At 40.5% G+C, this 18,153-nt stretch overlaps 2 protein-coding genes across 2 annotated transcripts in view; one reads left to right on the top strand and one right to left on the bottom strand.

Moving 5' to 3' along the window:
• Nucleotides 1-3,669: 3,669 nt before the first annotated feature.
• LOC148898108 (N-acetyllactosaminide beta-1,3-N-acetylglucosaminyltransferase 3-like) lies at nt 3,670-6,690 on the top strand. Its single transcript, XM_088996332.1, is given in 2 exon segments — nt 3,670-4,731; nt 4,733-6,690. Coding segments are annotated over 2 exon segments (1,011 nt in total). The 5' UTR covers nt 3,670-4,347; the 3' UTR covers nt 5,360-6,690.
• Nucleotides 6,691-11,176: 4,486 nt separating this feature from the next.
• Nucleotides 11,177-18,153, bottom strand: part of LOC148898107 (solute carrier family 45 member 3) — a 36,116-nt gene continuing 29,139 nt past the window's right edge. The window contains exons 5-7 of the mRNA XM_088997007.1: nt 16,842-17,505; nt 13,624-13,889; nt 11,177-13,537 (exon numbers count right to left, since the gene is read on the bottom strand). Coding sequence (XP_088853133.1) covers nt 13,106-13,537; nt 13,624-13,889; nt 16,842-17,505 — 1,362 coding nt within the window. The 3' untranslated portion in view covers nt 11,177-13,105. The remainder of the gene's footprint in view (nt 13,538-13,623; nt 13,890-16,841; nt 17,506-18,153) is intronic.

The following is an 18,153-nucleotide window of genomic DNA, read 5'->3' as shown; positions in this document are numbered from 1 at the left end:
ATGTCTCTCTCCTCTTTCATCTGGAACTGCTTTATGTAACAAAGACGGTACAGAAAGTGCTTAAGAATGAACGTCTCTCTGTGTCTTTGTGTTGTCATGTTATTTGTTATTTCGTTTTTTTTTGTTCTTTTGACTTCAAGACGGCGCCGCGAGAGTGGCTGCCCTTCCAGCAGCTCCTGTTTTGCTTTTCTACTTTCATTTCTTTCATAACTTTGCTGCTGTGAAATGTAAATTTCTCCACTGCGAGACTAATAAAGGCAAATCCAATCCAATCCAAAGGTTGGCTGGTGTGTTCGACCGTGTGCGTGTGGCGTCACCGGTGCGCACCGCAACTTTGATGTCTTTCAAGCCCGGACAGACACACACAGCTCGCAGAGACCTGCTCAGCATCGCACGGAGTTCACAGCACGACTTGCTCGACTCCACGCCACGATCAAGCTCTGCGTGACAAGTGAAGAGAAACATCAAACTCTTTATGCGACCCCGCCCACCCGTTTACTGCGTGACAGTTTTACTCGGCTGTGCTTCAATACGCGCAATCGCTCAAATAAAAGCCGAAGGTCTCTGACAAAGTAAGTCTGCTCATTCATCTCTTTCAACTTTATTACAATGCGTATAGACCCCCGTTATAATTATATGAATAGGAAAAGGTAATGAGCCCACTTCCGTTTTTTTAACAAAATCTGCGACATACCTAACGGTTTGGTTCAACTGCAGTTGTGGAAAAGAAAATGTGTAGTCTTTTCAAATTTCGAAAAAAACGTAATGCCACTTTAAAATGACAACAAAAATACCGAACTCTGAAGTAAAAAGGAAAAGACATTGTTTTTACGACGGGAGTTGACACTTTTTAAAAAAGGAGAGTTTAGCAGCTTTTGACAGTCCACAGTTGAGTTGACAGGGATAATTTAACATTTGGACGTATTCACTGAATACTGAAACGGAATATACCTGATATGATAGGTATATTCAGTTTCAAAGAGGGGTTCGGCGGGGGGCATTATCGTGTGGTTTTGGCACTACATAAACGAGTCTGATCAATTTCTTTTGCAGTCGGTAGAATACCGTGGAACGACACACCTTCCACAATCAAACACCAAGTAATAAGCCAGTGTACTTAAAAAAAGCGTCATATCAACATCCAAGGTTTTTTTAATGTCTTAAAATCAGTGGCAGCCCATCAGGGCTGGCAAGGCCTTCTCTGCTGGCCTAAAATATCTGAAATATCTGAATCACAGTTGGCTCTGAAGCATAAAATCAATGGCGATGAAAGAGTTGCTTTAACCAATCAGAGTTCGAATTGCCAACCCAAAACCTGCTTGAAGGCACTGGCAACGTCAGAGCCATGACTCGCAAATTATGATTGACTTGTCACATGATGCAAGTTACGAGCCAATCATAGTATCATTACCAGCAAGTGATAATCACACTGCCTTTCCAGCAGCTCATGTATTTTGTTTTTCTACTTTCATTCCTTTCATCACTTTGCTGCTGTGAAATGTAAATTTCTCCACTGTGAGACTAATAAAGGCAAATCCAATCCAATCCAATCCATACTGGCCTGAGCTAGCACACTGTATGAGTAGCAAGCTGCATAAGCAAATACATTGTGTTAATTTAAGAGCAGTTTTGTCAACCCACAATGGCTGAAGGAGGAGAAGAAATGGATTTGGTGCAATATTTACTGCTAAAGCCATTTTCAAGACGGACTTTTCAAGAAAAAAATGGACATCATGAAGAAAGTTATTTCCTGGTTAATGGTACCCTCTAGTGGACTTGTAGTAAATCACACCACACCTTTTTTCAGTCTGGATTGATTAAAATTGGTGTTTTCTTGTTGGGGGGTGGGGTCACGTGCTCATTTGAAAAATTAAAAAAAGAACTTAGAAGTAAATCACAATAATTTTCCATAACACCAGTCATTAAAAACCAAGTTGTTCTAGTTCTTGCCCCCACCAGCCCCAACGCCTTCAGTAGCAAAACAGAGACTGTCACATCCTCAAATTTCTCAACATATCCACACACTTGTTATGTCTGGACAATTCATCGCCATATATTGCAAATAAGTATCATACAGCAAGCACAGCATACGATGTAGTGCCTGACAAAATGCATGTTTGCATCTGATACTTATATAGGCCAATTGTTAAATGTATCCAAAAGCTGACAGAAGGCCAATGAAAGCGAATTAAGGAAAATGTACCTTTTTGTTGTTGTTGTTTTTTTAACAAATGATAAGGCGAGTGTCCAAGTTGTAAAAGAAGTGTTGGTCATTTGATGAGAAAGAGCGAGAACAGGATACAAACTATCAATGCTCAGTTTTGATGGATACAAATGTTTCCATATTTAATGCTATTTTTTTTAATTTGTTCAAATGTAGTGCACTGAACACAAATGTTTTTACTTCACCCATTATTTCCATTTATCTCTCCATTTTCTGATCTGTTTTTCCGCATGAGGTTCGTGGGCACGCTGAAGGCTATCCCGGACGTTTTTCAGGGTACACCCTGAAGTGGTTGCAAGCCAATCGCATGGAACACATAGACAAACAATCGTACATTCTCACAATCACACAATTTAAAGTGATCCATTAAGCTGCCCTACAGGGTTTTGTTGGAGAATGTTAGAAGAAATTGAAGTACCTGGAGAAAACTCGTGCAGTTACGAGGAGAACATGCAAACTCTACACAGGAAAATTGTGGCTGTAATTGGTCCCTTCAACTGTAATGGCAACGTACTAACCAGTCGACAATTGAGACAAATTGAGACAAAAAGAGTGTTGTTAACTCATTCACTGCCAGACGTGCCAAAATGTGTCCACTCCAGTGCCAGGGTTTTTGTCACCGTCACTCAAATTCCAGGACCCACAGAATCTTGACTTTTAGGACTATACATAAACATTCCATGCAGCGTTAGAAAACTGAGACTCTTCTTTCATCAGAAAAAAAGAGTTAACTCCTAAATGATATGGGTCTGGAGTTATCTGAGCTTGAAATGAGGGCGGCTGCACAAAATACAATGCAATACTGTACATATACTGTATATCAGAATCAGAAAACCTTTATTCGTCCCACAATAGGAAATTTGCAGTCCACAGCAGCAATTGAAAAGGGATGGGGGTGGGGGGAAGTATAGAAAACAAGATATTCTAAGCATAACAAAATACAAATGTCAACTGTGTACTGTGCAAATGTAAATGTGCAAAACAGTTTCCTAAAAAACTGTACATAGTGCAAGTATAAAGAAGGGCGCATACATATATATACATATATATATATACGTATATATATATATATATATATATATATATATATATATATAGATATATATATAGTATATATATATATATATATATATATATATATATATATATATATATATATATATATATATATTTTTTTTTCCAGATAATACAGTAAAGTCTCGTTATATCGATATCGGTTATATCGATAGTACTGCTTATTACGATACTATTTCTATGAACGCAAGGAGAAAATGTACATGCCGCAGGATCGGATATATTGATAGTCCGGTTATATTGATATTTTTTCCGACTCCCAAGAATATCAATATAACGAGACTTTACTGTATATATATATATATATATATATATATATATATATATATATATATATATATCCCAAAAGCCTTATTTTCTTCAAAAGATGACCCCCCGCTTTATATGCAGGTGCTCCTTATATGTGAAGTAATATTGAGCCGCAACAGGTCTGGCAACTACTGTCAGCAGCCACTGACTCCAGTTTCCCCACGTAGAAGTGGTGCGTAACTGTAGCCTCTATTGTAGCACCTTATAATGTGGTGTGCCTTATATTTGGAAAACGTTTATTTATTCATATATTATATTTGAACACTGTTTTCATTCATTGAAGTTGCGTCTTGTAGTCTTAAAGTTGCGTCATATATAAGGCACACCGGCCTTATATATGGACAATTTTTTAAATACACCATTCTTTGGGCGTGCGCCTTATACTCCGGTGCGCCTTATACACCAGAAAATACTGTGTATATGGTCAGTGGTACAAAAATAAAAGCTAATGGGACGACAGAGACTGATTTGACTGCATGACTGCAATCTTTACGGGTAAAGATTGTTTCATGAATTCCTCGTGTCAAAACTATCATGTACTAAATTGCACATTTGCAAAAAGTATGATGTTTAAAAATAAATCATGTCTTGTTCTTGTATTATTTTTTTCTTTCAGCAGAGTTCCGAGGATGATCCACTTGAGACTTAAGACATGTTTGCTACTTGGAATTATCTGTGTGTTGATCATACATCTCCTCCTGGATTTTATTGTTTAAAAGACCATTCGCCTCAAAGCAGGCATGACAAAGGATCTCATTCACGTTATGGAGCCAACTAACCAGACCGATATCTTCTTTTGGTCAAGCCCAGTTTGTCATCAAAGCACGTCTGTAGCCAACATGGCAGGCTTTGCCGCGCTTCCTGCTCATATTCAAGATTTTCTGTACCATCGCCACTTCCCTCTGCTCCTGGACCTGCCTGATAAATGTGGCGGAGTGAATCAATCGGGTGACGTTTTCCTCCTATTGGTCATTAAAAGCTCTCCTGGGAATTACGAGCGCCGAGAGGTGCTGCGCAAGACCTGGGCGAAGGAGCGATTGCACAATGGGGTTTGGATCCGAAGGCTCTTCCTCTCAGGTACAACGAGTCAAGGCTTTGAGAAGGTGAGGCTGAACAAGCTCCTGTAAAGCAGAGCAACGTGAGTACAAGGACATTATCCAGTGGGACTTTACTGACTCCTACAACCTCACCTTGAAGCAGGTGCTTTTCCTGGAATGGATGGAAAGAAACCGTTTGAACGCTCGCTTTTTATTCAATGGTGACGATGACGTGTTTGCTAACACAGACAATATGATGGCGTTCCTTCAGAACCTTAAAGACAACGATGGGCGCAAACACCTCTTCACCGGGCATCTGATCAAGAACGCCAAGCCCGTTCGGTCACCGGAGAGCAAATATTACATCCCAGTTCAGGTGCAGGAGTCAAACTCTTATCCGCCCTACTGTTCGGGTGGGGGTCTCTTGCTGTCAGGCTACACAGCTTTAGTCATACACAAAATGTCCCCTTCCATCACCGTTCTTCCCATCGATGACGTTTACATGGGGATGTGTTTGGCGAAGGCTGGTCTTGCGCCGAGCTCGCACATTGGGGTGAAGCCAGAAGGACTGCACATCCCCGCCAGCAATGTCGACGAATACGACCCTTGCTACTATAAAGATATGCTGCTGGTTCACCGATTCCTCCCAGCTCAGACATACCTCATGTGGCAAAGAATACACGACCCTGCTCTCAAATGTGGTTCCTCTGGGTAGAGATGAAAGTCAACTGCGATTCTCAGGTGAAAGCAAATCGCTCTTTGACTGACACTTTTCTCCAGCCATACTAACCTACCTGTACACACTTCACCTCTTTTCCACACTCTCCGTTGCTCTGGAAAGTTGACCCCAAGTACTTAAAATCCTGTACCTTCTTTATCTTTTCTCTCTGTAACTTCACTCTTGTACGTGGGTCCCTCTCATTCACATACTGTCACGTCCGCACGAGGCAAAAAACAAAACGACCTCGTCGGACAAAACGGAGCTAGCTCCGAAGTCCTCGACGGAGGCAGTAGATGAGTTCAAAAGGTTTTACTGAGACACGCAGGGGAACACCAAACAAAACGACAGCACAAAGGGAGCACGGCCAACCTGGCATACTGCAGTGGAGAATCACGAAAGGGAAATACACCGGCGAATGCTGAGGCTAACCTGGTGACTTTTATAGTCAGAAGGCAGGGCACATTAGTGAATGGAAATCAGTTGTGCGAGCCGGAGGAACAGGGAGGGGAGTGGCGCGCACCTGACGCCAATCAGGATGTGACACGTACATGTACTCCGGCTTACTTCCACTGACCTTCATTCCTCTCCTTTCCCAGGCAAACCTCAAAACACAATTTTAAATCATTACTCGATTAAAATCTCAACATTAAAAAATCCCATAGTTGGGAAAAAAACAGACTTTAGAATGTATTTTCTTCTTTTCCGTTCGGCTTTCCCCTTCAGGGGTCGCCACAGCGAATCAGTGTCCTCCATCTTCAGAGGTTTGATTTGTGTTTGTTTCGGCCAAGCTTTTACTTCGGATGCCCTTCCTGACACAACCCTCTGTATTTATCTGGGATTGGGACCGGCACAATAAGACACCTTCAGTATGTATGTTTTTCATCATTTTCATTTTTTTATTTATGGTAATGCACATATTAAATCGGAGGAGGGCAAACAATGGCTGGCAGCCCGTTAGTCTTTTTAATACAACCCGCTGAAGGTTGGTGGTACACAACTGAGGTTCGATGTGAATGATTGCATTTATTTCATTTGGACTTTTAATGGCAGACATTTTAACGCCAGATGGCGCAGTTACTGAAATTTGGAGAGCACAGGGAGGGAGGGGAGAGAAGAGAGAACAAGAGAGATTGAGGAAGACATCTTTTCGACCACTTGCGGACCTCTGTCAAAAGGAACTTCCTGAACCCGGTTAAAAAAATGCTGGCATTACACCTTTTAATATTACATTACATTAACGATTGATTTCTAATAACAGAAATTATGGAAGCCACATGGATGCCAGCAGGAGCGCCAACTCAAGCAACTCCTTCTTGATATGACAAATTAAGTGTGTCTGCGCCCCTATTTTCTTTCAATGGATTCAAAACACTGACATGCAAGCGATTCTTGATTGCAGTGAGTTTTACTGGAATTGCGAAAGCTTTTAATTTCATTCATTACAATTACGTCATGTAGATCATGGCATCCAAACCAAGACGGACAAAAAGTGATATGCATCTGATTAAATGAAGCACGTTACAAAGTACAAAACATCCACATCCAGGAGACACAAATCGGAGACTTTGTAAAACATGGAAGAGTTTCTTGTTAAGTCCAATTATGGCCAATTCCATGTGGATTGCTTATGGTTCGACAAACAGTCAAGTAAATGCATATTTCCTGGAAGGGTTTGACTGTCGCGTTGAAAACTTAGCAGACTAAGAAGAGAGGAGGCAAAGCGTCTGGTGGGTAGGTTGCAAAACTTCATTGCAAGAAATCAGCTGAGCAATGTGTGGTGATCGAGGGGATGTAAAATTAAGGACAGTGAGTGAGTGGAAAGAAAAGCCACCGAGTCTCTTGTGATCGAGGGGATGTAAAATTAAGGACAGTGAGTGAGTGGAAAGAAAAGCCACCAAGTCTCTTACTTTGTCTCGTTTTGTAGCAAATGGTCCGAATTCTGTTCTATTTTTGCATATTGTATATTTTTTATACACCTGTACTTACGCTGCAGTTTTTGGGCAATATAGCACTTTTTTTAGGGTTTCAGTGCCTTTCTTCACTGCTTCTCATAGTAAAAAATAATAATAATTTGGGCTCCAGTTTGCTTTACATTTCATACCTGTAGATGGAGGGCACTGATTTGCTGTGGCGACCCCTTCTAGCCGAAAAGCCGAAAAGCCGAAAAGGAAAATAAGAAAGAAGATCAGATCTTATTTGCTGTTCTTTGTTTCTAGCTGAAAATGTGAAATTAAGCATTCAACAACTTCTCTACATTTCTGTACAGTTAAACTGCAATGATGTTATAAAATATGTGTAACAACAAGCAAAGAAAACCAAATCTCAATTTCCTTGTTTCACATGACAAGTAGATGACTATGACACTATGAAAACAAGTTTCCTGAAATAACAGAGAGACACACGTTTTAATATTTTGACTGACCAGATAATAAAAACATGGGTTGATATTACAATTGGGTGTGGTCCAAAAATCAGAAGCTGCAGTTCTGTTGTGTTTGATGATGGTTGGATGAGAGCACATATAAACTGACAATACATCATTTGGTTTTGCAATGTTATATTTAAATGAACATCCGGGATCTATGTATATTTTGAAAATATGTACTGTACTGGTACTGATGTGTTATTTTAAATGTATTTTAAATTATGTAAAATGTTGTTTTTAATATTGTCTCAGTGTTTTTAAGGTTGTGTGAGCTACTGTGACTGAAGAAGGTGAGGTTCGTAAAGTTCTCCATTGCTATTTACAATGGAAACAAAGCCCTTTGTGTAGATTTTCCCCATTTTTTCTCTTTGATCTGATAAGGACTCTGCAGGCAGAAGTCACAATTGCACTTCTTTCGCCATTGCTTTTGTTCTGCAGAGTTGGATGTACTGAATCTATTGAAGTCTGCTGATGAATAAATAGATGTTGTAGTCATGGCTTTGTTCTGTGTTTTTTTTTTCTTTCCGCACTGGCTGTATTGGAGGGTGTGGCTCTTCAGGGGTGCACGTGTCTGATTTCCAATTAAGCCCCGGCCAATTTAAAGCCTTGAAATTGCCATTGTTCTTTAATGAAGCCATGTCAATGGCTCAAGAAAAATGCTGTTTTTGGAGTGTCGAGAACATAGAATGAAATTTACTTTTTGCCAGCTTTATGTCAATAAAATAACAAGGATCAACATTTGTATGATTTCCCAAACGTAATTTCCCTCTTTGGGAAACTAACTATAAAATGGCTTGTGACAAAAAATGTATTTGATACACCAAAGTTTAGATCCTCCAATTGGCTGGTAACCATTTTAGGGGGTACCCCGTGTACTGCCCAAAGACAGCTGGCATAGGCTCTACCATGCCCCGTGACCCTTGTCAGGATAAGGAGATTAGAACATTCTTTAGTTCGTGCTGCAAATCACATCTGCCGATTATTTTAACGCGAGTTCCCGCGGCTGCAAACATGTTGTGATGCTATTTTTGGGTCTCCCAGGCAGCCTCTCCGCCTCTTCTTGCATGATGATTTCAATTTGATCCTCAAGGCTGGAGAAACACGGTCTCCCCTCAAAGTGGTAAAGCCAACACTGCCTCATCACATTGTACACCTGGTGTGACAGTGCCATAGTTTTCAATGATGCTGTATGCGGATATACATTACTTAGAAATCATCAAATGATTGTCGAGTAAACAGTTCATTGTTTGGTCAACTGCATGGAATTAATTTGTGCATTCATGAATATTGAAAATGGCGTTAATCAGAGAAAATTAGCTCTATTTTTGTAGAGCGGCATTTCATTGGCCAGAAAAAAAGTTTCCTGTATTCACTTCCACAATCGTGCATAAAAAACCAAAGAGAGAAAACTCCACCCATGCACGCAGTTAAATCAGACTTTGAAGTTGACTTCGGCAAAGCACAAAAATAGGGCCTATTTAGTGAATGCTCTGATCTCGGTCAGCACATCATTGTGATTTTTATGATGAAATATGATTCATAATGATTCATTAAGGTTTGAAGAAGTATGTATTTCTGTGGAGCAGTTTTCAGGGGCAACTTTCTAATTTTGTGCAGTGATTTTATTTGTTTATTAATTTATTCATTTATTTATTTTTGCAGGTTAATCCCAGGGAACAGACGCAAGAGATTTATTAAAAAATAAAAATATGACTATATAATGAATGAACAATTGGTTTTCCTTTCCAGATTCAATAGTGTTTATGTCCTAAATAAACACTACGTTTAACAGCTAACTTAATTTTGTTGTTAAATTGTTTCAAGATCTGCTGTGATGTTATTTTTATGATGTAGTTTACAAAATATTCCTATTTATCTATTTGTTCTACATAGAGCTACAAAAGAAACCCCCAAAAAATCTCAGTTTAACTTTTAATAATTGGAGTTGTAACTTTCTTTTCATCTAAACCCTTTTCAAAGAGCAAAAATATAACCCCTCCAAAATAAATGTATGTACATATATAAAAGAAAACTTGGGTGGGATTGAACAGATTAATGGCAAATCAAGATACAAATTGTGCAGTTGATTATTAGAATTTTTTTCTGACATATGCTAAAAATAAGGTGTTGTGACAGATGAGGATAATGTTTTTTTTTTTACATAACGATTTGAATTTGTAGCAGCAGTTACCTTGGGTGGGCAGTTTGGAGGGGAAGGCAACCTCCAGTTACCCTTAAGGATATTTAGCAGATGCATTGAAATGGATAATCCGTGGGCATCGTCTCCTATTTCCTGCATACATAGCTGATACATGCACAAAGGATCAATAAATCATACATGGTTCGATATTAATTAGGCCAACAATGAGGATCGTGTCCTACCTTTTTGGGGCTGGAATTTATATTGCAGTAAGAAAAGAGCTCATGAAGAACAATTCCAAAACTCCACACATCTGACTTTTGAGAGAATCTTAACTCATTGATGGATTCTGGCGCATACCTGCATTGAACACAGATACAGAACACTGGTTCAAATAAATAAATAAATAAATAAATAAATAAATAAATAAATAAATAAATAAATAGGGCAGCCCGGTACAGTTGTATGAAGTATAACATACTCTGTCAACAAAACAGAAAAAAAAAACTGAGTCATGGCAGTTTATGGTTATAAGAGTTTTGTTTCAGCAACGGTATCAGAATGTGTGTAGGAGCCCACACCCGAAGTAGAATAAATACGACACACCTGACGTGATGAGGCTGTTGAGTTCTCGGATGAGGCTGCGGCATGAAGGTCTAAAGGCCGCCTTGTAGTTCATACACTGGCTGATCAGCTCTGCTAGCTCTGTCCACTGAGACGACGGCAGTTGCTGGATACTCTTGTAAAATTGCTGCTTCTACAAATAATGATGGTTTCAAACATTTACTCAAGTCTCCTCCACTAAACTCATAATATTTTATAGTCAAACATGTTCATTCTAATGTCACATTTTTTCCCCGAGGCGTTGCAATACGTACTTTACCATGCATACCTAATGCCAAACGCACTAAAAAAACATTAAAAAGATAAATAAAAGTTACGACTATCTGTAATTTTCCAAAAAGACAAAATAGGCTCAATTTTTCAGTTGCAACAGGACCTGAGAGGTGAGACCACCTTTCATTGTGGAGACTTCACACTTCAAATATAAAGTCTCACTTTTAAATATTAACATAATGAAATCTTGCAAATGTGATTTGTGTTTCATGTTTATGTAGAATTATTTGTCTTGAATTTTGTATAATAATAATAATAATAATAATAATAATAATAATAAATTACATTTTAAGCGGCTTTCAAAGCTCTCAAGGACACTTTACAGTCACAGACAAGCATTGGATTGGATTGGATTTGCCTTTATTAGTCCTGCAGTGGAGAAATTTACATTTCACAGCCGCAAAGTTATAAAAGGAATGAAAGTAGAAAAAACAAAATACAGGAGCTGCTGGAAAGGCAGCCACTCTCGCGGCATAGGTACTACAATAAATAAAATACAATCACAAATAGAATGCAATAAATAAAATACAATTACAAATAGAAACAAGAGAGAGCAAGAGCTACACAGAAAATACAATTTTAAGGAGGTGGGTTTTGAGATGGGACTTGAAGGTGGGAGGTTATAGATCAATGTTTGTGCGTAGAAGAGACACAACTTTGAGTTACATGTGGTTTTCCTTCAGACTCATTTGTGGTTGGGCAGAATGAATATTTGTTGGTTTTCAAAGATTGACTCCATGCAAATTTCAATATTTATTACCAAAGCTGGGTCACTTGTGGTAAACTTCACATTTTTTTTCTTTTCACTCCACTCTTTCATGTTTCTCAGTGAGACAGAAGTTAGGACGAACTCACCCACAACATGAGACAATTTGTGAGTGTGACATTTGAGGCCAAGGTTGGACACAGACGATGTGTCCCAAATTCACAACCTCCCATCCCTGAGGCACAGCTCCCACACCACTCTCAACATCAAGGCTAATCTCATGTGAGGACCACCCATTGGCACAAATGGATAGAATAACATCACGCCCAGTGTTTCATGATTCTCATTCTTGATAAGAAAAAAAGAGATACTGTAAATCATCAGCCATTTTCTGGTTCATTGTTTGTAAAATGCTGTTTGGAGATCACGTCAGTATCTGTGAAGTTGGCTTATCTGACGGATATACAAAGTCATCTGTCATGGCTGCATGCATCTATGACAACAATCAGTTTGTTGCATGTTGTGGTAGGAGGTTATAAAAACACATTTATTCATTTAAGTCTAAAATTGGCACTTTAAACTGGCTTGAAAAAAATCCCAAATGACAGTTGGTTGACAGAGGGTCTAAAAAACCTCTTCAGCCTGCAAAGGTCTTCATTTAAAAAAATATATATATATATATATATAGACAGACACAGTTTTTTCTCTCCAAAATACAAGAGACAATAAAATGGCAATAAAAGAATTGCTGACAAAATAAATCAAGATCTAACAGGATGGCAATTATGACTGAAGAAAACGTCCGACATGTTCATGGTAAAATAAGTTAGGAGTGAGGGTGGTTTCTTGTCACTATATAAATAATTTTTCACAGAAATAGCCCTCATCTTTGCACCAACAGCATATGCTGTAGGGCAATATTGAACCCCCCACCCCTGAATAAAAGTATTACAAATAAATACAAAAGGCAGAAAAATAGGCACTTTTTAAAAGTATTGTGCTACTGCTCAATCCTAATTTTTCCGAGACTAAATTATTCATGTGTTTAAAACTCTGAGCATGGTGATGACACTGAATGGACAATTGAGCATGACTACATGGACACATACCACGGAAGGATTCCCTGACTTGTTGATTGAATTGGCCCTCAATGGATGTTACACAATGGTCATTTTTCCAATCACTTCAGTTTCTTCGCACATGGCTTTGTGAAATACAACATCACATGCATGTCTGGTGAGTGAAAAAGTAAAGCACCCATTTTCACACTTGGTGTCATCTTGAGTTATTGTACTGGACAAACTGTTACTTTCATACCCTGTTGATACCCAAGAATTGAATAAAATGTAAAATATGTCTGGTGGGGGGAAAGGAAAACTGTCAAATGGGAAGTAAGTTTGGCTATTCAAGCTTCCACGTCCCTGATGACATAGCTGCATTCACTCTTTCTACACTGCCTCATCATGGCACACTTTTGGTAAGGTGCAAATGCACAAAAATAGAGCAAGGCCTCCTGGGATACTACGTGACAGTGCATTCCACAATCTTTCTCAGAGGTCTCCCTTCAGAGTCTCAGCCTTTGAGATCCTTTTGATCAAAGACGATATGATTGGCCAAATAGATGGCCACAATACCCAAGACTGCGGAGCAGGCAATATAGGTGGTGACTGATTGTGCAAACTGAACAATGGTGCCCATGAGCAGGGTGGGGATAACCTGAGAGAGGAGGAAAGTGCTATCTAAGATAGCGAAATCCAGGCCCACGCCGCGGTCTTCATATCCAGACTCCAGTTCCTCCGGCTCTGGGCCAGTGGACCTCTGAGCTGAGCCGTTCTGGTTCAAGGGAGCAGAGGAGTAAATGTCCTGGCTGAGGAAGGCATTTCCAAAGGAGGGGCCAGAGGTGTTATTTAATATACTCTTCTCTTCCACTGGAGTCAAATAGTCTCTATTAGTTGTAAAACCATTTCTACGGCTGTTTTTGGTTTTCCTTATTGGCATATACACCTGCAGTGGGACGAGACAAGTTGTAACAGCGTTCCTACATATTTTACCCCCCGCCTCCCAAACCTAACATGACAATGTATTCTTACCTTCTTCTCCTGGTGGTAGTGGCAAGTGAGTGTGTAGGGCAACGTCTGCAACGCTGCATATGCATAGCCAGTGAGGCCAGCCATGGTCGTGACGAGGACCACACTCTTAGACATGCAGATGACCAAAGCAGACACGGTGAAGCTAACCATGCTGCTCAGATAAACCCAGCGGGACCCAAAACGGTGAACCATTCGACTCATGATCATTGAGAAGAAGGTTGAGGTAGCACACTGCAGGACCAAACCCAAACTTCCCATGCGGATACCTGAAATGACAATAGAAATTGAGTTTGAGCGGGTGATGCGAAGCTCACAGCGCTTCTTAACCAATAAAGGGGGAAGGAGAAGCCAGATGTTAGGTACAATAAGATGCATTTGAAGAGGGAACACACAGGCCAGCACATATTTACTGAAGAAATGTGCCTCCAAGTCTGAACAACTTGGCTGACCACACAACTATTAAACTGAGGTCCTGCCAAAGGACAAATGGAGAAATCTAAAATACAGAAAAAAAAAGAGCAAAAAGGAAGGCCTGTGGACACTGAGAAAAAAAGCACGTTTTAACAATTTAAGATGAAGTTTGACCAAGAATGAGTACAAGTTAACTCATTCACTGCCAAACGTACAAAACTGTGTCCACTGCAGTGCCATCGTTTTTGTCACTGTCACTCGAAATTCAGGACCCACAGAATATTGAGTCTCGGGACTACATAAACTTTCAATGCAGCATAGGAAACCTTAGACTCTCTTCTTTAATAAGATAAAAATTGTTAATTCTTAAATTATATGGTTCTGGAGTTATATGAGCTTGAAATGAGGGCGGCTCTCAAAAATACAATGCAATACATATACAGTGATACCTCGGTTCTCGACCATAATTCGTTCCAGGACCCTGTTCGAAAAGCGATTTGTTCGAACACCGAAACCATATCTCTGCTCCTGTCACTTGCGAGTTGACAGCAGGGGGTGGGGGGGGGGGGGGGGGGGGGGGGCTTCCTCTCCCGGCCGTTCTCTACCTGCTGTCAATTCTCTAATCACGGACACGGGTTCGCGATCACCTCGCCAATGCCGGATGATTGACTCAACTCGCCACCGTACCTGGAATCCTCCTTCGATGCGCGAGTGTATCCGGACCGAGGTATTTTTCCTGCGTCCCGTAAATTTATGTCATCTTCTGGGATTGCGTAATTTTGCACCCTCCTGTGCCATTTGCTTTTTGGCGTAGTAAGCGGGTCGGATCACCCCCTGCCTTCTTACTTGCCGTGTTTTCTTTTATTTGTGAATAAACATCCTGCTTGGGCAGTACGTTTCTGCCGCCTGCTTTGGGATCCCAAACATTCCACTGCGTTCCGACGAGTCAGCTGCCGTCACTCTTGCTCGGAACGTGACAGCTACGGATGACTCGGCTACAGGATGTTCTTTTCTCTTAAAAATATCTAATATATATAATTACACTTGCTCTCACTCCCACAGCCACATCACTAGATTTCATAGCCTCCTTATTCTTTAATTTCGTACTGATCGTAGATTTCGCCATACTGTATTCCCTAGCCAGATCAGACACTCGCACACCTCCTTCATATTTTGCGATTACAGTAAAGTCTCGTTATATCGATATCGGATATATCGATAGTCCCGGTTATATCGATGCTATTTCTATGCACGCATGGAGAAAATCACATGCAAATATCGATATTTTTTCGGACTCCCTTGGATATCGATATAACGAGACTTTACTGTATTTCTTTCTTAAATGCAATAGTTGTACTCACTACTTTTCTTTTGTCACTTTTAGCAGCACTTACTTTCTTTGGAGGCATGATTAGGGGCTAAAACGCTTCGTACACCTATGTTAAACGCTAGTGCAAAACGCAGCACGTCCGCAAGCGACAACAGTTGGTCACGGAGAGAGCGATACACCCGTACGCCGCTCAGCACCCCACCCTCGCGTATGCACTCACGCGCCGTATTGGCGTTCGAACACCGATTGGTGTTCGAACGCCAATACGGCAAGAATATCTCGAATATTTTGTTCGAACTTCGATTTGTTGGAACTGTGAGGCATTCGAGAACCAAGGTACCACTGTACATTGGTTTATATCGCGCTTTAACAGCAGCTGAAGCTGGAACAAAGCGGCAACATGAAAAAAAAGGGAAATGCTGCCCCCTTGTAGAAGGGAAAAAACATTGCCAGAGGCCCTGGACAGCGCTTTATTAGCACCCAAAGAAGAAAAAACAAAACCCGAACAAATTCGGGAATGGCGCTCCACATCATATTTTCAATTCCCAAATAAATTCATGAATGGCAGTGAATGAGTTAAGCTTAAAAATAAGCGAATATTTCAGTTTATAACCTTCATGTATTTTTTTACCCAAAGTTGTCTAATGACAGGCTAGCAACCACGCTTTCAGTCAAATGGTTGTGTGGACAAAAGGCTCAACATTTCGAAAAATCTACTGTATATGAGATGTCCCAGCCAAATGTTTAGAAGTAAAACATTTCTGGGAGTGACAGCAGAATGAATATTGTTGGTGCAAAATTCAGGAATGGTGCACATCGTCACTTATGTGAATGAGTATTTGGATCATATTCAAAGCTTGACTGTTGAATTGACATGACAGAAAATGACTGAACTGAAATACAAAGGAACCAGATCAAATAACAGTCACATTGCGCTCCTGAATTATTTGTACCTATGGCAAAACTTGTCTTCTTCTGATTTGAATAAATCCATTCTTTTTTTCTAAATAATGCAATTGTATTTTTTAGAGGGGGGAATCCCGCATCAAACATATTTCTTCTTCATCAAATCATGTGGCAGAATTAGCACCCCTGATGGTACTAGCTGACATTTTTTTCCTACAGAGCAGCACCTAAACATTTCAAAGCATGTTTCAAAGGATGGGAGAACACAGGAAAAAAAGATACTTACCATTCTTGGTTCAATTTCTCACCATCAGCCAGCTACCTGGGTCATTTCCTCTTTAGCTAATGCCACTCTACATTTTTATGGCATTGAAAGTCAACATATTTTTGGTACACAAGGTTGAACATCTTTGCAACAAGAAAGTTGAAACAAAATGACTTAATAATAAGTTGACTGCCTAGTTTGGTAAATAGATTGGTGCGACTACAGCGTTAACATAAAATCGTAAAAGTATTTTTGTATTTAAACATCAGAGTTTACCACCACCGGGAAAGGGAAAAACTTTCTGACCTTCATCGTATCTTTGTCTGGGCACACTTCCCGGTACTGCGCTTGGCACTCCACCATAAAGGCCTTCGCCCACAAAGACTGTGAAGAAGAGCGTGAAGGACATGACCGCCATCCAGCTGCAGAGCTGAGCCACACACAGCTGCCACATCACCCTTGGAACATGGCAGTAACTCCTGTAAATGGCGGGGGTCATGCACCAGCATGTTCTCAGCAAGCATAGCAGAGGTCCAGACTTAAGCAGCCTTAGCTTGCACTTGAGCAGGTAGCAGCATGTGCGGGGCGCACCACAGCGACCAGCTTCCACTGCACCGGCTGCTGTTTCCAGTAAAGATGCGGCACCGGGCGAGCCCCTGATGCCACCGGAGGGTTCTTTGGAAACCTTCATAGTGATGAGTATGCTCGGAATGAAGATAAGGATGAGTAGAAAGAAGAGGCACTGATCCTGGCCTCCAAGATAAACAGAGAGCAGACTGTGGCTCCAGTCCAGTGCAGGAAGCAAATATCCCACACAGCCTCCCAAGCTGACCATGAAGGAGAACATGGCAAAGGCTTGGTTACAGTCCTCCCCATCTCGATACAGGTCTGATAGGAGTGCCTCCAATGGCGTGAAGCAAACTTGTCCACAAAAGTCAAGGAGGCCGACTCCAAGGATGAGGAAAGCAACCTTAAGCAGAGAAGCACATACAAAAACGTTCCGCTTGGACAGGTCTTTTGATTTCCTACGCCATTTACCAAATTTTGATGGTGCTTTCAGAAAAGTGTCATTTCGTCACTGCTACATATTGCATTGTCGAGCATAAACATAGTCCGGGAACATTGATGCGGACCGCTTCAATTGATCCAAGATCATGACTAAGTTTGTTTTGGAACCTCATTTGGTGTTCTGGCGGATACAATACCAGGACATGCTTTAGGCTTTGTTAACTTAAAAGTACATGTAAAACTATGTTACAGCAAGGGGGTCCTAAATACACCCCGGAGACCATTTGTGGCTGCTCTCCCTTTAAGCGGCCCACACCATAAATGACGTTTGACACAGCCTGCAACGTTAACGCATAAAGTGTCAGTGTTAAAGGTTGGGTGATTTGTGACACCCCGAAAGCTATGACCACCAAGAGTTTATACCAGTCCTGTCTTTATAAGCAAAGACCCATGGAACTATTTATGACCAAAGCAGTGACATTTTCACTGGGTAACACCCAGTACAGTAAATGACAATATGATTTGGGGTTTGAAGCAAAAAAAAATAGTTTGCTCTGCTTTCTCTTCCTTGTCAAGGTCTGATTCATGAAGCGAGCACAGTATTGATCCT

Source organism: Hippocampus bargibanti, linkage group LG05, assembly GCF_051943395.1.
Source record: "Hippocampus bargibanti isolate YZ-2025 linkage group LG05, ASM5194339v1, whole genome shotgun sequence".
NCBI classification, from domain to species: domain Eukaryota; kingdom Metazoa; phylum Chordata; class Actinopteri; order Syngnathiformes; family Syngnathidae; genus Hippocampus; species Hippocampus bargibanti.
This window is presented reverse-complemented; position numbering and strand designations above follow the sequence as displayed.